The 25,687-nt window shown below is 38.3% G+C and overlaps 4 protein-coding genes across 5 annotated transcripts; 2 read left to right on the top strand and 2 right to left on the bottom strand.

Moving 5' to 3' along the window:
* Positions 1–6: 6 nt before the first annotated feature.
* LOC100743122 lies at positions 7–19,903 on the top strand. Its single transcript, XM_003494824.4, has 11 exons — positions 7–318; positions 2,267–2,744; positions 12,549–12,848; positions 13,349–13,573; positions 13,726–14,034; positions 14,137–14,436; positions 14,628–14,933; positions 15,342–15,644; positions 19,058–19,202; positions 19,284–19,438; positions 19,524–19,903. Exons 2-11 carry the CDS (start codon positions 2,675–2,677, stop codon positions 19,826–19,828), a joined length of 2,418 nt encoding a protein of 805 aa, XP_003494872.1. The 5' UTR covers positions 7–318; positions 2,267–2,674; the 3' UTR covers positions 19,829–19,903.
* Positions 19,904–19,954: 51 nt separating this feature from the next.
* LOC100743000 (COMM domain-containing protein 10) lies at positions 19,955–21,415 on the bottom strand. Of its 2 annotated transcripts, none has more exons than XM_033324567.1 (4): positions 21,332–21,415; positions 20,939–21,077; positions 20,360–20,723; positions 19,955–20,266 (listed from the first exon to the last, which is right to left on the bottom strand). In XM_033324567.1, the coding sequence occupies exons 2-4, from the start codon at positions 20,965–20,967 to the stop codon at positions 20,066–20,068; spliced, it is 594 nt and encodes a 197-aa protein (XP_033180458.1). In that variant the 5' UTR covers positions 20,968–21,077; positions 21,332–21,415; the 3' UTR covers positions 19,955–20,065. The 2 variants fall into 2 exon arrangements, with proteins under 2 accessions (XP_033180458.1, XP_003494871.1); XM_003494823.4 differs by having other exon boundaries at positions 21,328–21,414.
* LOC100743691 (probable methylthioribulose-1-phosphate dehydratase) lies at positions 21,293–22,514 on the top strand. The gene is made up of 5 exons (XM_003494829.4): positions 21,293–21,470; positions 21,565–21,659; positions 21,733–22,001; positions 22,105–22,306; positions 22,390–22,514. The coding sequence occupies exons 1-5, from the start codon at positions 21,441–21,443 to the stop codon at positions 22,493–22,495; spliced, it is 702 nt and encodes a 233-aa protein (XP_003494877.1). The 5' UTR covers positions 21,293–21,440; the 3' UTR covers positions 22,496–22,514.
* LOC100742883 (CWF19-like protein 1) lies at positions 22,501–24,648 on the bottom strand. Its single transcript, XM_003494822.4, has 2 exons — positions 23,036–24,648; positions 22,501–22,944 (listed from the first exon to the last, which is right to left on the bottom strand). Exons 1-2 carry the CDS (start codon positions 24,317–24,319, stop codon positions 22,645–22,647), a joined length of 1,584 nt encoding a protein of 527 aa, XP_003494870.1. The 5' UTR covers positions 24,320–24,648; the 3' UTR covers positions 22,501–22,644.
* Between the last annotated feature and the right edge of the window lie 1,039 nt (positions 24,649–25,687).

The raw sequence follows: 25,687 nt of genomic DNA, 5'->3' as shown, positions 1-25,687 counted from the left end.
ATCGCGACTCGCGCCAAGGATAATACGTACGAGCGTTTCGCGGGATAGTGAGTCACACAGGTGCCACGAAGCAGACTGGACGAGAACGATCGGAATTCTATTTCTCTTTCTCCTTCTTTCTCTTATCCGCACGCACACAAACGCACGCGACTATATAGACTGTCTGTGGCGCGATCGGAATTGGGAAGGTCTGGAGCGAACCGATCGACCGGTCCCCACACGCGTTTCACCCGTGCGTCCACGTCGAGGACTCTTGAACGAGTGATTCGGGCACAGTGAGGGTACTCTCTCGGAAGAAGGGGTATCCATCGAGTGACAGTGAGTAGATCCCGTGTGAATTTGGTGTACGAGAAGGATTGGTGGCGCGCTACTGGTGAACCTCGAACGAGAGCAAGGGAGAAACGTAGTGACAAAACGGAAGATCTCGATCGAGATCGATCAGAGAGTGCGTGTATCTCGTGTGATTCTTTCGTGTGAAATCCGAACAATTCGGAGGGAAAGCGATATATTCGCGACACGAACACGCTCTTTCGTCTGACTTTCGAAATATTCGCCGACTTTTTGCCTTTCTATTTGCGTAGGATGCTTCTGAACACGATGCGTGATCAGGAGCGCGCCAACAAGCGGCCCGCGGGAAATCGCGACGAATTCGTTCCGCCGTCTCGTAATTTTCGTTGTTTCGCTCCGGGCGGAGTTTCGATATTTTCGTAGGCTCGGTGAATCACCCGACCGATTCCGTTACTCGCGTTCGCGGAAAGTTCAAGGAAATACGGGTGCGCTCGCTCGTTCGCTCGCTCGATCGCTAGGCTGGCCTGGCCGCTTTCTTAAATCCTTATTTTCAGCGGGGGCCGATTATTTCGCGATTCCCTGTGCCCCATTATATGGTAATTGCCGCGACACATGCTCGACGACGCGGCGTTACTTCATGCTCGAGTAACTTTGACTTATTGGAAGCGTAATCGGTCGAGGCACTAAGCCGCGTGCAATTCTCCATCTCTTTTCAACTACTACGATTTTTCTTTCTAGTGACGTGCGTATGATTAATTTATAAATTTCAACATCGTTTACAATGATCGTGAATCATCGCCGTTCGATTTTCCAAGGAAAAGTAACGCTCTTTTTCGACGAACCCATTTTTCTCGGTTTCGCGACACGATTATGATATAAATAGTTTGAAACGCTCTGTTCGTTCACCTCGTTCTCGACCTGGCATAGATCGTCGATCGTAGACGTTCATTGATCGACACTCAGACGTTGTTTTTTATTCCTGCCTCGTCTAAGACATGAGTCAACGTTGCTGGATATCTAAAACGATCGCCGCGAGCAGCGTTCCAGTCGTTCTAGTTTTTTGAACACGCTCGGTTTTTCTACGATATATCGTACATTGCAACGCAATTTTTCGATGCTTCTGAAACCATCCTGCCTTCATAAATCATACACGTGGTAGAGTTCAACCGATCAACGCCAATTATCTCGTGTGTTATTATTTTCACTAATAATAATCGACATTGCACGTACGTTATTTATAGAAACGTTCTTCCAGCTGTAACCACAAGATAATTCCTCGAAAGAGAAAACTCTAAGAACGTATCCAACCAATAACGACACGATTTTAAATTATTGCTGCGACATTTAATTTCCTATTATTTTACCGATACGTTTCGAAAGGAAAAAAAGGAAAAAGAGACTCGTTAAAGAGCCACTGCGAGCCTCGGGAAACGTGTCGCACGATCGACAGTTCGACTGGACGATTTACGATCCGCGTAAAAGATGGTCGTATCGACGTCACGTTCGTTTCCATTCACGAATCGTTAGGAACAATAAATCACGGTTATCTCGGGGTCAGCTGGAGGTTTCTGCGTACGAATCAACGTCACGTTGCAATAACGGAACTACGTCATAAATTAGCGAGCCAACCTCAGCAGCCAGTTAGCCCGACAAAAATTTCCTAGCTACCTCGAGTTACACCGGTTTCTCCAGTGCTCTCGGCGCCGTTTCCTTCCATGCGATCCACGAAGGTCAAGTACTTTTCACGAGTACAAACGGCCATCCTTCCGGTTATCGACGCGATCTCTATCGATTCTTCCTGGACCGCGTTCCTACCAGGAATCCCCTTTTCCAACGTCGATGGAATCCTTCGTTCTTCCATCTTTTCCAATGTTAGAGTACTTCCTCGTTCGAACTTCCATCCTTTCCTACGTCGATCCTTAGTTCTTTGATCTTCGATTTTTCCAACGTTAATAGAATCCTTCGTTCTTCGATCTAGAGAAGGACAACAGGATTAAGGAGAGAACGAAAGCAAGACTTCTAGTGGCAGATCGCTGAATCGTGAAAATCTAGGCGGTCAGTGTCGAAGAGCGGCAAGAAATCAAATTACGAGAACTCGAGATCTCGTTCGATTTGAAGGAAGGTGGAGGAACGATTTATCGAGCAGAAGATAGAAGCGTAGGGTAGAAGTCGAAGACGTTGTTACGTCGGAAGAGTGGTTTACACGGTCGTAAAACGGTGACACGGAGGGGGTTTTACATGCGTCATCGTCGTGCGGGTACAAATCGCACGCGACCATACTCTTCGACGACAGTACACGTGTATAACGACGCGCTCGATCGCTCCTGCGAAACACGGGGCTTCGATCCTCCTTCAAGGACGCACGGTGATAAATGCGGTGCCGGAGATGACGTCCTCCGTGTTCTCCAAAATGACAATCTGGCTGGTCCTGCTGTGCTTGATCATTACGTGCAATGGTGAGTACCGATCAAGATTCCGTTTCTATTTATGTTCCTATTGTCATCGTGAATCGTTGTTAACAAATTCTTGACGAGAGACGTGGTTCGACGTTTCTACTTTCGTAAACGTTGAGAATGGGAGACGTGAGTCAACGTCTTCCATTTTATTCGACGTGATTTGTGTTGCAAAAAAATGCGGAAATTTGGATAAAATTTATTTTACAGAATATCGTCGACAATGCGTTAACGTTGAAGTTATCGTAATCGGGATATAACATAAATCGTTCGTTTCTGACAGAAGAGAGGAATAAATTTATTTGTTGAAATTTAAATTCAAGAAATTGAATTTTAGAGAAATTTCGATAAATTATACGCGTAATTATTTATTCTACCAAGATAAATCGAATAAATACTGTCTTCTGAAAGATTAATTTTCTACGAATCTAAACTTTGTTACTGAAACATCGTTGAGTCTTATTAGCGATCATTCTATCTATATATAAATAATACGCGTTTTACTTCGGCGTAATGATAGTTTTAAAAACAGATCGCGTGACGCAAATGTTTGTATAAGATTAAATAGTTTCGTGCGTATTCATCGTTGGCTGGCTTACAGGTGAATAAAAATTTGCGCGACAATTTTCTACCGAGAAAGTCTGTAAATTATCGATGTCTGCGAATTAACAATCTAGCTACAATGAATTACGATCTGTCATGTGACAATAAGAATTTATCGTGAATCGATATTACGGATAGCGTAATAATATCGATTGGCCGACATGAACGAATTAATATGCTAGGAGCCATTATTTTTTACGACTTCAAAGGCCTCAACCTTGACAAGGGCCTCGTAACCTTTAAGTGCCATCACAGAGGTTGCATTCGAAATGACCAACGCGAGGGCATAAATACTTACTGTCGATGACGCGTAATATTTTATTATCGATCCAACTGTCGAATTTCATTCGATTCACATATATTTTTATTCCAACTTGTCTCTCCATTTCCGTTTGAATCATTAAGAATCTTCTGGCAGCATCGTAACGTTTTCATGTGATCCGCTTTCACGGTATTTGAAAGCTCGCGTAAAGTGGTCATATTACTTGAATTCAAGTGACTTAGAGTCAAATGACTGTACTAACTAGAGTAGAAACTCGAATGGATATATTTCAAGTCGCAGAAACAATAAGTTCGCGATAATGCCTCGTCCTCATCCTCGAATTCATTGATTCTCTCCACTATCTGAGATTTCTCGTTCGAACAATCCTATAATATAGTTAATTATACGATATTCGAGTAAATTCATATAACAGAGGTCGGGTTTAGGCAAGTGGATTCAATCTGGCGGCAGTTCATTTACTCAAGAAACAAATTTTATTCCAACGAACGAAGCTCGAACAAACCAGAGTCCTATTCTATACCGAACAATGACTAACAATAAGATCTGAAAGGAAATATTTTCCACACCACAGACCATCTCGCTTGCAAATGCATTCATTCTGACACGCAGCCTAAATTACCCGAAATCCCTCGACCGAACAAAACGTCGACCACAATTCTCGCATTCGATATCCCAGAAAGAAAGAACTGACCAAAACTGCGTGGAAACCGTTTCTTGAGCACTGCCACCTTGGCAGTGAAACCAGCTCTCAAGGTGATTCTCCGTTGCCGCGTTTCGGGATGCCCGTTTCTCTTTCCACATTCGTGGCGCTCGCGACGATTCCGTTTCATTAAAAACGAGGCACGTGCGCCACGCAGCTGTCCGAGCCACGCGAAAATCTGTGTTAACAGGTTCGATTCACTTTCGTAGAGCGCATCGCGTGTCCCATTGGAATAACAAGCGTCGAACGATTTTCGCCTGTCGCGAAACTCAGGCGAAATCATCGCGATCTCGAACGAGCGCGCTCACTTACCCGCGTAATCAGAGCGAGACGCTGATCATCTCATCGCGCACCGCTGGAAATCGTCCGCTCTTGCAGCTGTTGCGAGCCGCATTGGATGATTTCAGCGGGATTAGGAAAGTAATTGTAATCGACTATGTCCACACGAGACGATTTTCCATTTTTGAAAGGATTCCAGGATTGAATACTTAAAGTCGGGACAGCGCTATTGAATTCTGCAAAATGTTTCAATCAAATTGTAACTTCAGATTATAAGGCCGACTATAAGAACGCAAAATACACATACGTTCGTTTTGCTTATTTTTCATAAATTCAATGCGATACAATTAAAGCTAACGCATCCTTTAAAGCAAATATTCTCAACTATAAGCACCTTAGTATTTCCGTGTAGTGAATAAAGAAAACACTAGTAATATCGACGTATAAAAGTATATATAGTTGACTTTTAAAGAGTAGAAATGACTTTGAAATTATTAAACGATCATACACCACCCACGAGCGTTTAATTTTTTTCTAACTTTTGTTACTTTGAAGTTACGACTCCATTTATCTACGTGGGATATCTTGCGTATTATAGTGAACGCTAATATTGGGAAGAGATTGCAAATGGTATTGCAAAAGTGAATGAAATATCTGAATGAAGTATATACGCTGTGCGAAGCTTTTTATTTGGTTATCAGTGTAGTATGAGGTGGTTCTTAAACGTTGGTTACTTAATTTGGATAGAGGATCTTCTAATTATTCTTGGGCAGTATAATGTACGTCATAGTTGACCCTGTTCCCTGACTTATGGAAGTCGCTCTAGTATGTGAACTTGAATCAATTTGTAGAACAATTGTTGTGCCAGGTATTCATTCATGTCGATCGTACATGTTTATTAAGAGAGAGAGATTAGCGTACAAATGTATGCAACCAGTTTATTTTTGTACAAACGCGTGAATTCTTTTCATCGTGTATTGTTTTATAAGAGATTGTTGGTTAGAACGTTACGACAGAACGATGACAGAATTACAGGGAAACGTTACATATGAGGTAAGAAGGAATCGAAGTGAGTGGGATTGAAATTTCCAATAACACAGTTACCAAGTTGCCGTGAAGACGTTTACATCTCGACTACGGTTCGTTGCTGGTAGCGATACGAATCGAAGCGATCGAGCGTGAAGAATTCGAGACGATCTTGGACCATGCACCGTGAATCATCCGAAGAAAAAGGAATTCGTTAGTTTGCTCGTCAGAAATATGTACTCTTCGTATAATTATCGAGTCACGTAAAAACACTTAACAATTAATGATAATGTATTCGATGCAACGATGAAATCGACCGCGTATCAAACTTTTAAAAAGAAAATAAATATGATGGAGAATGTAAATAACGAAAGCGGAAAATACCAAAAATATCAAAGATATTCAAAATATGGAAAATATAAAACGAAAACGTGTAACGCGTAACAGTACGATAAGGTGAAACATTTTTACGAGTACAAATGATTGTCAATTATTGCGCCCGTGATATCGATCGTGAGATATTAATAAAATTCGATATCCCGGAATTTCAGTGGTGATTTTTTTACCGATCGTTTTTCTCTGCACACGCGTTCTCGTAAAGCATTCGCGGCATGGCCAGGGAGCGGCGTGCTCACGAGCCGAAAGAACTGGTTCTTCTGCGGAGGGTGGTTAAACTCGATGCAATGCGTGCATTTAGTGAAACATCGCTCTGGAATGCAAACACGTGGGGAAGGGTAGGAACCTGCATGGGAACTATCGTACGATCCTGCGTTACGATCCACACCACTGAATTTTATGCGTTCCATGGACACGTTCGTTTCGCTCTCGTCTAACTATCTTCTTTCCTCCGATTTTACGTAACGCTCGTCTATTTCCATCTATTCGACGATCTTCATTTTCTCTCATCGCGTAATACGATTTACGTATTGGTTTCTTAAACGTCGAACAATGTGATTAATGTTAATCCAGTTGTATCATGAATTCAATTCTTCTTAGTATTTTCGATTTTTCAATTCCTGTAACATTGCCTCAACGAATACCGTTTTCATATTTTTTGATATTTTCCTAAAGACTACAATTTGCGATAATTCTTAGCAGCTGCGGCTCGCAGCAATATCCAGCAACTCGTTGTTTCGCGCACTGTAACCATCCGAAGGTGTCAAAAGAGCGACGATCGAACCTTCCCAATCTCTAATTCCCAATCTCTAATTTTTGTAGCGTGCAAGATGCTCCTTGGGCTCTTTAAAGAGTTCTATATACTTTTCCTTCTTCCTTTCCTTCCTTACCGTGAGACGTGGCTTCATCGAAGATGTAGAAATCTCGAGCACCGCGAAAACAGCGTTACCAATTGGTAACGAAATTTTTATCGACTCGTACTTTCACGTTTCGTTTGCTCAGCTTCTTGAAACAGCAGAACCAAAGGAGTTCGTTACGGGACCAACATTTTTCTTTTGGTACCACCGTGACCAACTACTGCGTCGTATGAAGAAACGGAAACGAGGTTCGATAAATTGCGGGGTTAATCCTGGCCAAGGACAACGCTCCGATCGCAATGAAATAAACGATCGTCGATCGTTCTCATATCTCGAGTTACATACCTCGATAGATCGATCGAACACATGCACTGCTTGTGCTGATTTTGTAATATTTCTCAAGAGACATCATCCCGAGATCCGAACAATAGATAGAATCGATTAAAAGGAACGATTTACAGAAAACACGAGTTTACTTCTATAAGAAGTAACTTCAGTCAACGAAGATTTATCGTATTTTCTTGACCCACTTCGATTAATTCCTTGTTCGCTTAGAAATCATCCATCTTCGTTTGCGAATCGTCTCATTTGGACAAGGAAATAACGAAGATTTAATATAATCAGCAACAGAGCTTTGAACTTTTCAGAGAAACTTCACGTATAATCTCTGTACAATGCATAAACGATACGCGAAAAGAGGCATACATAAAATAGATTAAAGTAACTCGATAGCCGCGAGTCTCGATTTAACCGGTCTGCCTCGGCGTCGATTAAGCCGCGGTTAATCGAGATCCCATCGCATTAACGTACAGCTCTACAGCACGAGGAAACTCGGGAAGATTCGTCGAACGAACAGAAGCATCCTCGTTTATCATTAAAATCATCCTTCTTTGAAACAAACTTTCGTGCAATTTTTATCTCGGCAACTGTCGAGAAGCTTTCTCCTTCGATCCTGTTGTCATCGATTTGGGAACGCGGTCGAAACCTTTCTGGGAAACCTGGCTATGGCAATCGTTTCCTCGAACAGCATTTCTTCCTCGTCATCCCGGTTCAAAGTCATCGGGAATGGAAAAGGTTTCTTGAAAATGAAACTGACGTCACTGGTGCTCGTTAGCCGGCTAAAAGAAGGAACGTGAAAGGAATACAGGAATAGTTTAGAGCCGTTCTTTTTCCACTCTTTACGACCGTGATAGCGTATAACTACGTCGTTTCATCTTGTGCGTTGAATTACGCGTGCTGATAAGACACGTTGCGAGCTTTCTGAAAGAGCAAAATCACTCGGTTCCGCTGACAACTAGCCAGTTTTGCGTCAATTACGCTTCTGTAATCGCAAACACGTATTTTCCGATTTTGATAATTTATAAAAAGAAGATTCTTCGGGGAAAAAATAGAACCACGAGTGGTTTCGGTTAGTAACGAGGAAAACTCGGCAGAGATCGATAGAATTTCGATTATAATAATACCGATTAACGCAGTAATTGGAACTTCGATTAACGAAAGATTCAATTGCGATTCCTTCTAAGAAAAATCGATGAGCAACAGTAGAAACTGAAAAGGAGTGTCTCGTTTTCGTTTAAAAGCTATTAATCTTTATAATATCGATCTTAGAATACTTTGAAATAGTCGATATCCACTCGTTGTGCGTCGTGATTGCAATAGCGATAATCAAAGTTCTACCGTATAATATTTGCATGCCCTATATGTGACAGAAATCGGTATACGAGCAGAAAGCATGAGATATAGGTTAACAATGTTAAAGAAATTGATCGTGAATACATATGTTCATTTTCGCAGAGGGTAATTACATGGCAATTTCACAGTTAAGAAACAAGTAGTTCGTTTGAAAAGTATGCGCGTCAAAAGTTGATAATCGTTTGGAAGTTTGCCGGGACCATTTTAAATTACACCGAACGATTATCTACACGCGTTCCTCGAAGAATAGTTTCTTGAAATCCCGGCGCAAATATACATTTTTCTCGTTCGTAAGTAGGTACATATTGACGAAAAATACTAACCAAACATTCCAGCAAGTCAAACTTTTGCATTCTCTTAAAATATACGTTCTTGAAGAACGTTGCTGGCATACCAGTCTACCATAAATATAACTAGTATTTTCTAAAATACTTTCCAAAATTCAATCCTTCTGACTCATCGTTCGATCGCCAGCCCTTCCACACCATCTTCGTTCTCTCATTTATATTTTCATTACTCTTGGTATTATATCTTAGTGAACGAACGAAATTTCTATGGTTATGGCGATGTAGATCCTGCAAAAAGGCAACGCCCAGCGGACGTATTTTGAGTTTCACAACGTCGTCTACGTGGGAAAAGAAATCGACCGGTGTCTCTAATTGTCCTCCCGGAGACATCGATGTAAGGTTGACGACCGTGGTTGCGCGTCCATCGGCTCGTTCTTAATTACGGAACGATATCCTCTTCGACTTGGTCGAATCCTCGTTTTTCTCCGTTGTTCGCTTCTCTCGCGGCCACTCCTCGCCACAAGAAACGGCTGGCCTTGTCTTACGGTCGATAATCTTGGGATGGGATTCCATTGTTGTGGAATTAGTCACGGCGAGACCTGCGAAGATACATCCGGGACGCGTACCTGGGCCAGCACGAAATCTCGAAATGCCGATGTTTTAATCGGCAAGGTTATCAGTCGCGGCTAATCGGCCGTTAAATCATTAATCGATCTACAAAACGGTCGTATCGTATGGTAAAACTGGCGAATGATATTAATGGAAGGAACGTTACGTTCACTGCTGACCATAAATATCAGGATACCCATTTATATTTAATGTATCTCAACGCGTAATTTTCTGCTTATTTTATTACAAGTCTGTTATTTCATTAGCGTCGTTTAATTGGCCAAGAATCATGGCGATGTAAGTTACAGAACGGTATTTTGCGTTCGTTATTACGAGAAATTCGTTATATATTCTTTCGACGCGCGAAAACTTATCGTCGTAAAGTATAAAGCTATAACTTGATTAAATATGAAACTAACCAGATGATATTCGTAAGACGTGACTGAAATGCTCGATTAAATTGAGATTCTTAAAACCTTCCGTATGTTCTTTACGACATAAAATACCAAATGCGAGTGAAAATTGTTAGAGTTTTCCAATAAGTGTAACCAAATGCGTTGATATTTGACGGTGTAGGTGATGTGGAGAATATTTTGTTTGTTAATGTATTTAAAATTAAAGGGACCTCGATGAATCGCGGCGGGCAACGGTCGAAAATTACGTGGCGGAATACCAAGGACGCGATGAAGAAAGTAAGAAAGTACGAAGAAAGTAAACGGTGGCCTTGGACTGGCTGAATGAATACGGCGTGACTTAGATGCTGCACGATCGTGTCCGTTCTTTCTTTTCTTCTTCGCTCTTTCCTTTCAAAGTTTATTCAGTTTTCTCATATCCTTGACGAATGTGTCTGCTAAAACGATTCACGATAATCAAATTTCTCTGTTCCGTCCAACGACAGACTTACAAAGTCGTTCAACGAATTAAATAAGTAATTGACGAAGTTGTTCGAAACGAACTATGTTGGATTTAACTATGTTGGAGTATTATCGTTGGTTTTTATATATGATTATATCAGATGGTAACACCTACACACGCTATACCACCTTATGTAACAATTCCCACAGTCCACTGCAGCAAAGTCAAATGACGAAGGATGCGGATTAGCCACGTCACAGTTTCGAATAATAATTTAAAACGCATAAAATAGTGCTAAATACTTGAAAGAAACGAGGAAGCGATGGCTTAATAAACATATTGTATGAAAATCACTGTTATTTCGAGAGAAAGTTCTTCAACGAAAATCTCAGATATTCCGTTTACTACCGTCTAACATTCCGCGTATATCTCTAATTACAAATTACAGCTCTAATATCCCTGCGATAGATATTACTATTAACATTAAGCAATATCTATACGTAGAATATTTTCTACGTTTCCGAAGCAATCTGATTCCGTCGAGTTTTCGTTAATTATTTATAAACTCTTTGTAAATACGCTGCACGATACCGTCCTCTTTTCGTTCAAGATATTACGTTAAAATATTTGACGTATCTTTTTGCCTCCTGTGTAAAATTATATCGCGCAGGCTGTTACAGAACAATGGCTAAATATTTTTAATCGAACGAAGAGAAACAACGATGCTACAAAGAAAAAGAAAGTAAATGATAAAAATTCTCCAATTTTCTACTGGTAGATAGAAACTTTTGGATCAAGGAGTGCGGATTAGTAGCTATTAAAATGCGTACACTGTGTATGTATGTAAACCACTGGAACCATCGTCGTCATCAACGATATAATCAACACGACTACTCTACGTGTCTACTATAAATTCCAAAGTTTATACACCTTGAATGCAGTGAAATTATATTACCAGTTACCAGCCATGAGTATGTCAATGTAAAGTGGGAAACGACCTTCCAGTGTCAGCGACCAGCTTTGCTCGTCTTGAGGACGAGCTTCGCCACATGGCGAACGTAACGAGACAATACCAAGGACCAAGTTCGGCACGGACGCGTATTACATACCGTGGCCACGTAGAAAGTGTGGAACGGTGCACACGGTGGCTCTTTCATTCAGAGAAATTTGACCGTGATCGTTCGCCGAACAAAAACGGCCGACTTTCGATACAATTAACGATACGGGCTATTTCGAGATGGTTCTATCGAGTTTTTACGTGTGCGATTCTGCTGTCGAGGCAACTTTTTAATGAGAGTTCGCTCGTTAATTAGAAGATCCTAACGATACTGTGATAACTAGGAAGATAAGATCGATGCGTGGAAGTGAAACTTCCAGTGAAAATCGAAAAGAAAGTGGTAGAAATGGGAAAGAAGGAATTATCGAAATTCGATTTGATTGCCAATGAGATTGTAAGACTTGTGTTACAGAACGGTCGATTTCGTATTCTGGACACAGTGTATCGAGCCGAGTTTTACGACGCTAATTCTTCGTGGTTCCCTTTTTTAACAAATATTTTATTATCGATCCGTCCCTGGTTCTATTTGCACATGGCGACAGACGCGCGACGCAAGGCGATTGTCTACGTGACTGTCGTAGCTTCCTGCCCGATGTGTCCTACATATATATATATATATATGTTCAACCGAGTTCCTTTGGATCACGATGTGAACACTTCGTTGGAACACGGAGCCTGTTCGATTTTTCTGGTTTCTCAAAACTGGCAAAAATTTAACCACCAAGTATCGAACAAGTTCATCGACTTTAAACGATAAAAACCTCTAGGCTCGGTTTTTCTAAATAATGCAAAGAATACAACAGACATTATCGAGACCTTGCAGATAACACTACCTAAAATGATTAATTAATCCGTAATAATATTATTCTATCGACTCTTCCACTGGATGATATCTTGAGAAATTTTCGAATGCGAGATCAGTTGGTAATTCAAAGGAACGTGATCGCATTATCGATACATGTGGCGGTATTTAAAATATTTCTGGAATTCTCGAACACGTAACCTATGAGGCAATGTTCAAACGAGCCATTTTAATATGCGACTTTCCTTTTTCCACGATCTTACCGAACGAACTTTAAACATCTCCAAGTTACCGTACAAGTCTAGCAAAATTCGGAATTTCATTTTTAATCTCGAATTCCATCGTGACGATCTGTCGATAGGCGTACCTGTGCCAGAAGAGTCTAATGACGCTACAACGATCAATGCTACCACGATCGGCCCGATTTCTATGGATCCCGAAATTCAGGGTCACTCGATGGACGATATCTTGCCAGGAACGAAGGCGCCACCGAGTCCCGTGCTATTCGTGAACGTTCCGGAGCACACGGAAACGGAACTCGGCTCGTCCGTTCTTCTAGCATGCAGAACCGCTAATCCTGTGGCCGAGTGCCAGTGGTCCTGGCAACCTTTACCACCGGTTCACCTGCCACTTCCGGATATCAGCGAAACACCAGCGACCAGTTAGTTACCTTAGATATATTTTCATATTAAAAGACAAATCCATTAAATCCATGAAATTTTCTTATTCATTTGCGAATTTTTATGCAATTTCGTACTTTCATGAAGGAAACCAAAGAGATGGAATCTATAGAATAATTTGTTTCGTGTACTACAAATTACGACGAGTACTCCACTTCCGATATTTTATATATTTTTATATATTATACGGATTCTGTGGATTTTTACAAGCTTTAAATTTAGCATAAATGCATAAGAATCCGCACTCTAATCACAATGTCGCGAATACTTCAAGTTGAAGCTTCTTAAGTATGATAGAATAAATTTATGCTCGATCGATTCCAAGTATATCTCGTCTTTACGAATAAAACAATCGATAATACAATTTTTTATTTGTCTCGATTATGACGAACGCCCGTGAGTCAAACTTTCGATAAAGCTCTGTTATTTTCCACGGCACTCGTGTACGGTGTATTTATCGAAGTTCTCTTATAATTTATAGCCACCACGGTCTCGGTGATTCAGACGACAACCACGCCGACTACCAATCCGCTGCCGGTACGACAATTTCCTGCCTTCGGGAACAATAGCAACGACTGTTCCGTAAGATTCTCAAGTACGAAGCACGAGCAGACCGGATACTGGAGCTGCGCCGCGAGAACTTCCACGAATGATCCTTTCACCAGCACGGAACCTGCTAAGCTGAGCATCGTTAATGAGCACCAGAGTATGGAATGTTGATTGTCTCTTCTTATCCTTCTAATTCGACGTCCAATTACGTTATATTTCCTGAATCTGAAAATTTATTCGTTAGAAAATAATTAAAGAGGAAGAAAGTAAGAAACAGCAAGATGAATGTTGATATTTATAAATGTCCAGATCCTCTGATCGTGTTTGCGAAGCTCGATAACGTCGTGGAAGTACCAGCAGGATCCTCGGCGCAAATAATGTGCCAGATGAAAGCATCTGTCCGTGAATGTCAATGGTCCTGGAGGCAGTTAAACCAATCGCAGCCGTGGAACCTCGAGGTGAAGCGATTTCCAGCTTTCGGCAACGACAGCACCGATTGTAGTATTAAATTCAAGAACGTGCTACCTGAGCAAGAAGGATACTGGACGTGTGGCGGCAGAATCGATCCGAATTCTTCGTTCACGCAGTCGAATCCCATTCGATTTCTCATTTCCGAAGGTAAGAGATCCGAATTCTTTTTATCATCTTCTAACGATATCTTTAAAGGATTCTCTTCGATATCGTAACGATAAATCGTTATTTTTTAATTTTCTTTCGCAGTTGAATTCGTACAATTATCCAGAGGAATTCAAGTAGCCCCTGGTGAATCGGTGCTCCTCAGATGTCTGGTGAACAAGCCAGTGGTACAATGTGAATGGTCCTGGAGGGCATCCAACTCGAGTCAGGCACCTTTGTTAGTTAAGAAATTCAATCCCAACAAAGACGCGGATCATGATTGTTCGGTGAGATTCAAGAACGTCCTGTACGAGGAGGAAGGATTGTGGACGTGTGGCGTTCGACTGTCACCGCATGGAATTCTTCACGAAGCGCCACCTGCGACTGTTAGCCTCCTACCTACGGGTATGAATACCACCTGGTTCTCTGTAAAATATAAAAAATCAAGTCCTAGAAATATATATAATTTTTCGCAAACCAATATTGTTAGAAAATTAACGAACGCGAAAATTAACAAGCAATGCACAAACTTCTTCGCGCGTTTATCTACCATAACGTAGATTTAATCGATCAATTTATCTCGATCGATGTTCCAGCCAAAGTCAACTTCGTTGAAATGCCGTCGGACACTTCCGTGCCGATTGGTACGGAGGCCACGTTGAAATGCGTAACGAGCAGCCGCGTGGAAAAGTGTACGTGGACCTGGAAATCACTTCACGGAAACGAGCCAGAAATCGTCGCTCAGGAATACCCAAGCAATGGCGACCTTGGTAGAGACTGTTCGCTCACGTTGCCACGAGTATACGCCGAAAAACAGGGTCAGTGGGCTTGTCAGGTGTCGATCAGTTCCCTCAACACGATGCTGACCTCGCCATTCGTCAAGCTCACCGTATACGAGCAAGGTATTTTTATTTTCGTCAACGTCCTTCTTGCTTCCACCTTCTATCATTTCCATAACTTCTTCCACCTTCTATCGTTTTAACCTTCTTGCTACTAAACAACAGATGTTAATGTAAATTTATACTTTAGATAAGGGGTACTGTACTTTGCATATTATATGCAAATACCCCATAAATACACAGAGATCTATCAGCAATCTAATTATTACCTGGACATTTCATTTCCATCGTTCGCTCGTTTTTCATTTTTATTACGTTATATTTTGCATCGTATTACCATATTCTCGATATTTATATTACGTAGCTCGGTACTAATTCCGTGCCTAATGCATCTCTATGGATTTGTATTGAATTTTACCAAAGTTTATGGGGTCCGTGTAATAAAATATCACCATTATATTTCATTTTCAGACGAAGTGAAGTTCTCGGAGCTGTCTCAAGACATCCAAATATCAGCTGGAGGGAGCGTCTTCCTGCATTGTGTGACTTCGTCGGCCGTGGAACAGTGTCGATGGTCCCTGACCCCGGTAAACTCGAATACCACGGTAGTGGTAAAGCAATTTCCGGCGGCCGGAAGCGAGGCCAGGGACTGCAGCGTCAGGCTGACGCACGCACTCGCGGAACAGGAAGGATTGTGGACCTGTGGCGCCAGGGTACGTGGCAAACAGAACTACACGGATGCACCTCCGGCCAAGCTGAGTCTTCTGGAACCAGGTATCATAGAATCTTGAGACGGATTCGCGACATTCCTTTCCTTTCACGGGTGAGGGTGTACAAAGAGCAATCGATCATAGATCCATGGATCTCTGGTCGCCTCGCGATATTCGCAACAACTTCAAGGCGTGGTCGTGGATCGGCCATAGATCCTCAGGAGTGTACAGCATCAACGTATATTGTGTATATATTAGCAAATTACGGATGAGTCGATCAACTCGAACTTGAAATACGAAGAAGTTGTAGAAAAATAATCGAGTTTCCGGATAATGGCGTCGAGCGAAACTTTTCACCTCGGCAATCGTGTAATTTGCTTTTCGAGGCTGTAAACGAGTGGACGTAAAGGTCGCATATATTGCCAAGAAAGGTCGGTTCTTTGTTGTTTATACAAAGAATGATGACGTTCTTTCTCGGGAGAAAATCAATGACGATCATCGCCGAGATTCATCTCTTATGAAACCACGATATTAACGATCGTTGTGACCGTATACTGATGATCATCTTTGCATATTATTCATCTCATTTTGCTTCGTTGCGTTAGACAAAGATTGCACGAAACTAAACTTGATATTCCTCTTGCAGTCAGTTTTTGTTTAAACATGTAGATATATGAAAATAACGAATATGGATAAGGAAGGGGACTTCGACGTTATTTTTCCGGCATTCGGGAGTCGTTTTTCCGGATATTCTAATTAAGTGACTCATCCTCTGCAATGTATACACGATGTATCGTGTAACGGACATTAGTATTTCTGATCGATATCGTTTGGAAGATCGTCACTGGGAAAACACGTAGAAAAAAGGTACAGTGACTAGCTTTCAAAGCATCGAGAAAAATCGATCGCACTATTGTACTATGTATCGCAAAGTCTTAGAATATACAATTGAAAGCCGCGCGGGCACGATTAAAGGAATTCGTAGAAAGAACGAAAATAACGATCGATCATCAATCTTAGTACCGTAGACGAGGAATTGATCGCGTCTAAGTTCTCCGAAGACTGTTGTGGGTGAAGGCATCGCGGTGGTGATGGAATCTGTACGATGTTTCGAGTCTCATAGATGATGTCTACTTCTCTTGATGACTTATGATTTAGTCATCAATCACGTATATATTGTAAAAGAGGTAGACATATAAAAAAGAAAAAAGTATATCCGTTTCTTCGGTCTGCAATTTTTATTTAAATGAGATTATCATATTCGATTTAGCATTTTCTTTCCTCGATTCTTGTAAGGAATCCACTGTTACGTTTGCAACGAACAATAAGATTCCTTGCTCGTTACCTAGCGTACCGTTACCGCACATATCGCATTTGCATCGATTAGCATTAGATCGTCCTAATTTATCGTTGTTTCGGTCGCATCCATTATTGTTTCCCTCGCAATTCCTTGGTAAATCTTCACGAGGATTTATTAGATCGTTATGCCTCGGGGCTAATCGAAGCCTGGCAATTAATGAGCGATTAATAATGCTGTCCGGTTTCCTTATAGGACACATGTATCGTTAAAAGGAACGCTAAATAATATATCCAGCAAGATCGTTCCATTAATAACAATTATTTCATCCGCGCCATTAAATTCTCTATCTTATTTGTCAAGCATACCATGCAATATGTCTCTGTGCTCACTAAACTGTATTTCAAGCGTAATGTTTCTTTTTATCCCCATCGATGGCACGCTTAAGAAGCGCACCTTACTCGTTAAATAACATCTATCACTCAATGTCATTCACCCTTTCTTATTTATATGCTCAACGGCAGGTCTACGCTCAAATGATTTCGCATTTAGCATAGTTAGTAGTCGCGTTAGCAAGTACGCGAAACCGTATTGCGTGTGTAAGCCTTTTCGCGAGCATTCTGGCTACGTTTATTGTCATTTCTCGTATTATTTATTGTCGAAAGTCAGGGAAAGTGCTTTGAACAAACGCTCGCCAATGAAGTTTGCCGACTTACGATCCATCGATTCGAGATTGTCTCTCCTGTTCTGTTCTCTTTTCATTTTTATTTTCCTTTGTTTTTTTTTTTTTTCTTTTTTACTTCTTTGATAAAACGATGGATTCGGAAGTTTTTTCAAAGCGTTGCTAATTAATTCGAGACGTTTTGACGAACAGCAGAACAATTCCACAAATTGCCCTGCTGTAAGAGAGTAACCAGGGAAAAAGCGTTCGTGCTCTTCGTTCGTTCTCACGCGTAACGTTAGATCTGAGACGCATTAGCTAGTAACTATTTAAAAAGACTACGCGTAGAAATTTTAATGTTTAAGGCTACGAATATTTATTTGTTAAGCGAAGTAGGTCGTTTAAGAGACTCCAGTGTGCTAATAACGATTAGACTCGTCACGGGGCCGTTAACGAATCAAGTTAGCCGAACCGTGGCCAACGTGTTGCTAAACGAGAAGTCAACGTACCGATGACATTACGAAAACTCCACGATCAAACAGGTTTTTTTTTTTATTAGAAATACTACGATACGCACTTTCTACATACTCATTATATTCAATTACATGCTAAAATTAACTCTAAGTAGACAATTCTTACTGTTAAGCGTCCCGTTTGAGATGTTCACCTTCGTTTCGAATAATGTAGCATTGTCGTTGCCGTCGGTCGACAGGCCGTCACTACGAAAGGATAATTATTACGTTTGAATCACTGTAATTACTAAAGGCACAAAAATAATATCAGCAAATGATATCAATATTAAAGAAGGAATTCTAATTGCGACGTTGTCGTTCGAAGAGTCCCGGATATCCATAGGGAACACGATACACATCGCGTGCAATAATCAAACGTAGAACGCTTTCGTTCGAAGCTAATTAATACCTTCGTGTGCCATTGAGTTACTGTTAAGTTGCCAACGTGAACAATACAGAAATCTACACCGGGATGTGATCGGTGGATCGTCGTACGTTTCCATGCGCGCTTGAGTATCAGTCTCTCCGGCATTGTAAACCATTTCTTTAAATAAATGATAATACGAAAACGTCATTGCGGTCTTTCTCATTCCCATCGCCTTTGATACTAACATATGTACGCTATACATATACCATCGAAATAAACTTAAGACGTCCTATCCGAATGAATGATATTTTTGAAAATATATGTATACATGTATAATAAATTGTGTACCATTAATGAATCATTTTAAGTATCATAGTCTTTGCCATATGTGAACACACGTTACACAACGAACATATTCGACACATCGACACATTTTTCACATATTGTACCCTAACAAAAAATATGTCACGTGAAATTTGCTTGTGCACGGTGTGAACATTTAATGCACACGCGTTGATATATGTTCGATCCTGGAAGAATCTGCACTACCGAAGGAGAGACATCAACGCTTTCGGTGATTGGGCTAGAAACGAATCGATGAAACAAAGTACTGATTACAGAAAAGATTGATGATTTTTAGAACCAGTGACTGTGGCATTGTGGGCTGTGCCCCATCAAATGACCACTCTTTCGTGCAAAGTAGAAACTGTGCTATCGAAAGTCCAATGCCACTGGATCCACGCGCCGAAAACTCATATTTTTCAGAATATCAGTGAAACGAAAAGGTAACTTTTCTTCTTAATTCAACATTGTCCAAGCTGAGAACTTCCTAAATTGTATCTCTCTTTTTTTCTTTGATTTTTTAGACACAATATACAGATGGATTATCATACAGGCGTATGTACCTTGGAATTCAAACCCGATCATTCAGATTTAGGGAATTGGATGTGCAAATTTACTGTTCCAGACACTGACGAAGAGATAGGAAGCGCAACAGTTGTTCTATTAAATAGTCTTGGCGGTGAGTATTATTAGATTTCGTTATGCTATCAAACTTTGAAAAAAAAAAAAATAGATATGATTTTGTTTTCAATTCAATGTTGTAGATGAAAAGTTGGGATGGATCGTAGGTGCTCTGACGACCCTGATTTTATTCCTAATGATTATTATAGTTGTTTTAGTAGTTTGTAAAACGCGTTTATTTATAAGGAACTCGTCAAAGGTTTTAGAAACCGTTGCTGTGTCGGGGAAGAAACGGGTTTCGCAGGTTAACAACGAACGGTATATCGAAAATCCATCAAAATTAGATATACAAATTTCTGAGCCAAATCAAAATGTAACAAATATCGATAGCGTTCTTCCAAATAGAAGCCCACATTTATACGAGCATGTTGGAAAATATAGGAAGTAATCGAAAGAATACGAAAATCTCCGAAAATGAGTAAAATTTGTTCTTTTCAAATCTAAGTATATCGTAAAATCAAAATTAGCTTGTAAAACAAATGTATTAATAAATAAAGATATAATGATAAACTTAAAAAGTTAGAAAATATATTTTATATAATATATACCTTTTTTACAATAACTATATATGTATATATATATAATGTGTGTGTGTGAGTGTAGTAGCAGTAGTAGTAACTAAATACTATTTAAAAGCATCCAATTGTGACTGTATTTTCTCTAGATTATGATACAGATCTATGAGTTCTTTCTTATCGAATTCCACTGTTAATTTTGATTCCTCTTCTCCTGTCAAATTCAACTGCAATAATGACATTGGCCGCGCGTCTTTTTTAATAGAGGAAGATGCAGCTTGAATATTTAAACACCAATCAATGTCTTTAACCTAAAACAGAATAAATTAGTATAAAATGCATGTTCTTATTTCCTACATCCATCCATGTAGGTACTACCGATGGTCATTATCATCGTGACATACCTGAACAGGAAATATAGACATCTGTCTAAAATGATCGATTATTCCTTTACTATATGTAATCCATGCATTTAAAAATATTTGAATTTTCTCATCATCCGTATTAAAAGTGTCCTTCAAAGTGTTTTCCATCAATTGTGGTTTTACAATATTGCAAGTAGCTTGTTTGTAAATTAATATTATCGCATCTAAAAGGCAATTTAGATCATCCTTATTCAAATCCAAGGAAACCAATAGTTTTTCCTCTTCTTCTTCACTGAATATTTTTGTATCAATAGCAGACTGAAGCGTCTGACAAATACGATTAATTAGTAAGCGGAATTTACTGTTGTCTACCTGATTTGCTATTTTTAAACCTCGTTCGAGCCTAAAACAAATAATACCGATTTAGATAAAATAACTGAAATATGAGATTACTATACTACGAATCTAAAAATTGCTGTGAGTGTCGTTTATCGAACAAAAAAAAGCAAAATGTTTGATAAACGACACTCACAGCAAATTTTAGATTTTTCTTTTTTTTAAGATAATTCATTAGTTACAATGAACCGATTTAATAAGAAATAAAGATTTAAATACTACCGCGGTGTCACTGTGATCCATGAAGCCATGATACTTGACACATTTATAGGTTATGCGACTAACTTGAGAATAAAAAGTTGAAGAAATCGATGAACATGATTTGACATTACATCTTTAGTATTAATTTAGTTAATCAGCGCTGAAATTTTCAAAAATAGCAGTTAGTTGTGTGCTGTATTCTTATATCACGAATTATGCATGTATTTAGGTGGGTATATTAGTACTGAAACTGTGCACTTGATAATTTTAACATTAATTAAGATTTGCACTATATCGTATTTGTACTATGAATATGATTTATACAGATATATACTGCAGTCAAAGTAACTAGGTCTAAGACTAACTAGATCTAGGAAAAAATAATTTAAGGTCTATCAAAAGTTTATTACCCACACATTAACGCACGTGCGCATACCGTGATCACTGGATCAAAGTACATAGATAAGATTATGAGTGTGTAGAAAACAACACAGTAGTTCGAAATTTTTCAGAATAATTAAAGATGTCCTCAGATTATACCGAATACGACAAGGTACTACTTAAAATAATTATTTTTTAAAAATAATTATTCAGATAGATATTATAACTTCAATATGTATAAGTTTAATACTTTTATTATTTTACAGGAACATCCACGAATTTTAATTCCTGAACTATGTAAACAATTTTATGATCTAGGATGGGTAACTGGTACTGGTGGAGGAATATCTATTAAACACAAGTAAATAATATTGTCTTCTTATATTATATATTAAAATTAATATGTTAATATAAAATAATAATTATATTTATAGAGACAAAATTTATATTGCCCCATCCGGTGTTCAGAAAGAACGCATTTGTCCGGATGAAATGTTTGTACAAGATATTAGTGGAAATGATTTAGAACTGCCACCAGTAGAGAAAAAGTTGAAGAAATCTCAATGCACTCCGTTATTTATGTGTGCATATATAAGGAGAAATGCTGGAGCTGTAATTCATACCCATTCAAAATTTGCTGTAATGGTGACATTACATTGGCCTGGGAAAGAATTTCGTGTTACCCATCTTGAGATGATAAAGGGTATAAAATGATAATGATATTATTACATGTATTTGTAATTATAATATATATGTATATACTCTTTCATTTATTTATGAAAATATATCGATATTATATAATGTAGGCATAAGGAATCAAAAATTGGGAAAAGCATATCGTTACGACGAAGAATTAGTGGTACCCATAATAGAAAATACTCCGTTTGAAGAGGACTTAAAAGATGAATTGGAAAAAGCTATCATTGCCTATCCAGAAACTTGTGCTGTATTAGTAAGAAGACATGGTGTTTATGTTTGGGGAGATACATGGCAACAAGCAAAAACTATGTGTGTATTAATTTAATACTAATATTATTAATGCGTTAAATATATTTTTTGTTTTCATCTATTATATGTCTTTCTCTATTTAGGACGGAATGTTATGATTACCTATTTGACATAGCTCTACAAATGAAACTAAGTGGATTAGATCCAGCTGCAGTTCCAAAAGATTATGTACATAATAATAAGGAATAAAATTGTAAATTAATAACAATATTTTTATTCATTACTTTTACAGGATAATAAATTAATATCTTTATATATTTTTCAGAAACCATGATATACAGATATATATATATATATATGCCTACTATAGTATTAATATCTTAAACTTTTGTACATCTTTAAGTATCCAAATCAAATGGTTGAAAATCTCTTCTAATTCGTTTTGCTAACTCAATTTCTTCCTCTTGACTCAATTGACAATCTTTCCAATCAACTCGATCATCAAGATCTAATATTCTGTCTGAAGCTAATACCTCCCTACCAAACTGAAGTGGAAAGTCTTTCTTTATCCTATGATATAACTTTTGTCTATCTGGCAACTCTGCATAAAAATATAGAACACCTGGTTGTGCAATTTGCTGTAAATCAGTGTGTGGAGGTAATTCCAATATTTTAAAATTATTACATTGTGCCATCTCCTAAAACAAAAGTATTATTAATATCTACTAATCATAGCATATAATATCTACATTTTTACAACATCTAAGCAATCATAATAAAAGTGCTTACCTCAAATGCTTCTTTCAGAGCTGCTGCTTGATTTTTATGAATAGGTACAGCTTGTAATTGACAATGAGATGTTTTGAAGTTACGTTCAAAGAAAACAGGTACTTTGTCCAAAGTTGCATAATAATTGGTTATAGCGTCTTTATATTGTTCAATTTCATCTTTTACTTCTTTTGGTAGAATAGAAAGACTTTGGTGATGCGTTATTGGTAGAATTAAGAGATGATTCTCAACCAATCCACCTCTAGCAAGTGCAACATATACCTCTATCCCAACTGATATTACTAAATGCTTAGAAACTTCAGGACTGGATAAGCAAAACCAGCACTTTGTTTGATCAAATTCTCGTTTTACTTTTTTATTAATGCCACCGTAAGATTTGGATCTTTTAGTAGTTTCTTGAGATTCCATATCATAAAAATATTGTGTACGCTTTGGTTGTTCTGATTTTTGTAGAGATGGTTCACTTAATAGCATCGAATTGGGATATGGAATATTTGTTTCATCTGTAGTTTTCATAATTAGCTCGGATAAACGTGTCCGGTCAACAGGAGTCAGATTCAATGCGTATAACCATTTCCTTTTTTGACTGTTCACTACAGGAGCAAGTGCTATAAATCTCGTTGCAATTTCAGTATTTCCTTCTTGTAGACTTTGATTCCTATATGGAGGTCTTTCGTAATATATGCCTTCTAACGCTGATACATGATATCTTGGTTTTACTTGGGCAGTCAACCATGCAATTAATTTTGAACCCTGATATTTCAAGTTTGGTTTATTAGGATCTAAATTTGTAATATAAGCAGGCCAGGGTGAAGTCATTAATATATCAATTCCACGAAAACTAGGTTGACCTTTTAAACAAGCTTGCTTAATTGACATTACATCATTTTCATTGAAGCAAGTAGGTTTTGTTTTCAACGAGTTATTTTCTGTACCGCTGATATAAGCTATTTTAAGTCCAGAACTAGCAGTATATAACCCACGTTTTCCAAGATAAGTAAGATTTTGACAAATTTCACAACCATCAACATCTGGATAATTATCTAAATCAACTTCCTCGTTAGCGCCAATAATATAAGTTGGAACTGGTATACTTTTCATGCCACTTTTATAGTCTTCAAGCTCCGCGTTGTCTTCGCCAAAAAAATTTCCCACGCATAACAAAAAGTCGAAAGGTCCGCTTTTCTTATTGATAGCATCAATTTTGTTGAATAAAAATTTAAAATGTCCTTCTACATCTCCACACAGTAATACCTTTTGCTTTTCAGTCATGTTTAATAACATAACCTAAATTTCAGTAAGTAAATATATACACAATAAATATTAGTTAGAAATAGTATTAAAAATTCATGAATTTAACAATTAAAATAGCTTTCTATTACTATTATTATTATTTCAACATTTTCAATTGTATAAAACTAACACTTTCCATGACTAATTTTTACCGCGTTTTTAACGGAAATAATTAAATAACTGCATACCAAACATCTCAATTTGTTACTATAAGATTACTAGTTCAATGTAGTAAATTAAAGTCCCTATTATAATATTCTGATACTATATGATAGTACCAGACTAAGTGAGAATAAACATCGTGTTTTATCCACTTGGAAAAAGATAGAAATCCTTTTATATTTCCTATAATTAAGAGAGATACTAGAAAGCATAACTATTTAAATTACCACATTTATATGTTAATAAATAATTGCCTATGGTAGTAGAGTCGGTAGTGATGGAAATGATAAAGATGGTAAAGGACATTAAAGAAATCGTTCATTCTTTGCAAAGTACATACTTTTCTACAGTCGATATATCCACTTACATTGTTTACACTGATTTGATGCCAAACTACATCGTAAAACAATATCGTTGATACGTACATAATGTCATTCAGTAATACTTGTTGATATTTCCCAAACAATATTAAATATAGAAACAGACAATTACGTTACAAATTTGTCTTTTTAGATCATTATTTAACGTATACATCACTTACATCACTTACATGTACATAAGAACACAATATATAAAATCATAAAAATTTTCTGCGTACTTATAAATTAATCTTTATTCTATATTTTAAAACGATAGTTATCTATAAAAGATCGAGGTTCTAACACCAAGACTAAGTCAAGTAAGAGAAAGTTTCCAACATTCAGTTACTAGGTAGATATGTACATACTTTATTGTGAATTTTCGTGCGATAGCATAGTAGTTTTAGGACTACACTTGTTACGAATAGACCATCTTGTATCCTCAACATCTGGAAACGATTTCCACGTCGTAAAATTCTATTGCCTACCTGCTAACCGCTTTGCACAACTTTGCATCTATCAAAAATATGACCATAAAGAAAATTTCCAAGGACGGTATTTCTAATTTAAAGCAAACAATTTCAATCTTGACGGATGCACAAAGAATCGAATGATAATCTTATATAACCTAAAAATCTCTTGTGGCAAATAATTAACTTTAAGTCATAAAATTATTATCTTTAGAAAAATTTATGCAAAGATCTTTGATGGCCTCTGGAATTTATTTAAAATATGTTTGACCGCGAACAATAGAGAGAAACCGGAAGAATTTATATGGAGAACAGCGGAAACTTACCCCTGCGCTCGCTGGTAGCGAAAAGAAGTGTAAATAAATACA

The sequence above is a fragment of the Bombus impatiens genome, unplaced genomic scaffold (genome assembly GCF_000188095.3).
Source record: "Bombus impatiens unplaced genomic scaffold, BIMP_2.2 scf_4015, whole genome shotgun sequence".
Taxonomy (NCBI): Eukaryota; Metazoa; Arthropoda; class Insecta; order Hymenoptera; family Apidae; genus Bombus; species Bombus impatiens.
The sequence above is the reverse complement of the archived record's forward strand: the minus strand, read 5'-3'. Positions and strand labels throughout refer to the sequence as shown.

What these genes read in the sequence shown, in the direction of transcription:
- LOC100743122 (XM_003494824.4), top strand. Translation starts at nt 2,675, where the DNA reads ATGACGTCCTCCGTGTTCTCCAAAATGACAATCTGGCTGGTCCTGCTG. An exon ending in GCTCACCGTATACGAGCAAG is followed by an intron (nt 14,934 to 15,341) that starts GTATTTTTATTT and finishes TTTCATTTTCAG; the next exon opens with ACGAAGTGAAGTTCTCGGAG. An exon ending in TCTATTAAATAGTCTTGGCG is followed by an intron (nt 19,439 to 19,523) that starts GTGAGTATTATT and finishes TCAATGTTGTAG; the next exon opens with ATGAAAAGTTGGGATGGATC.
- LOC100743000 (XM_033324567.1), bottom strand. Translation starts at nt 20,967, where the DNA reads ATGGCTTCATGGATCACAGTGACACCGCG. An exon ending in TGGATCACAGTGACACCGCG is followed by an intron (nt 20,724 to 20,938) that starts GTAGTATTTAAA and finishes TATTTGTTTTAG; the next exon opens with GCTCGAACGAGGTTTAAAAA. An exon ending in TGTCTATATTTCCTGTTCAG is followed by an intron (nt 20,267 to 20,359) that starts GTATGTCACGAT and finishes ATTCTGTTTTAG; the next exon opens with GTTAAAGACATTGATTGGTG.
- LOC100743691 (XM_003494829.4), top strand. Translation starts at nt 21,441, where the DNA reads ATGTCCTCAGATTATACCGAATACGACAAG. An exon ending in ATTATACCGAATACGACAAG is followed by an intron (nt 21,471 to 21,564) that starts GTACTACTTAAA and finishes ATTATTTTACAG; the next exon opens with GAACATCCACGAATTTTAAT. An exon ending in TGGCAACAAGCAAAAACTAT is followed by an intron (nt 22,307 to 22,389) that starts GTGTGTATTAAT and finishes TTCTCTATTTAG; the next exon opens with GACGGAATGTTATGATTACC.
- LOC100742883 (XM_003494822.4), bottom strand. Translation starts at nt 24,319, where the DNA reads ATGTTATTAAACATGACTGAAAAGCAAAAGGTATTACTGTGTGGAGAT. An exon ending in CTCTGAAAGAAGCATTTGAG is followed by an intron (nt 22,945 to 23,035) that starts GTAAGCACTTTT and finishes CTTTTGTTTTAG; the next exon opens with GAGATGGCACAATGTAATAA.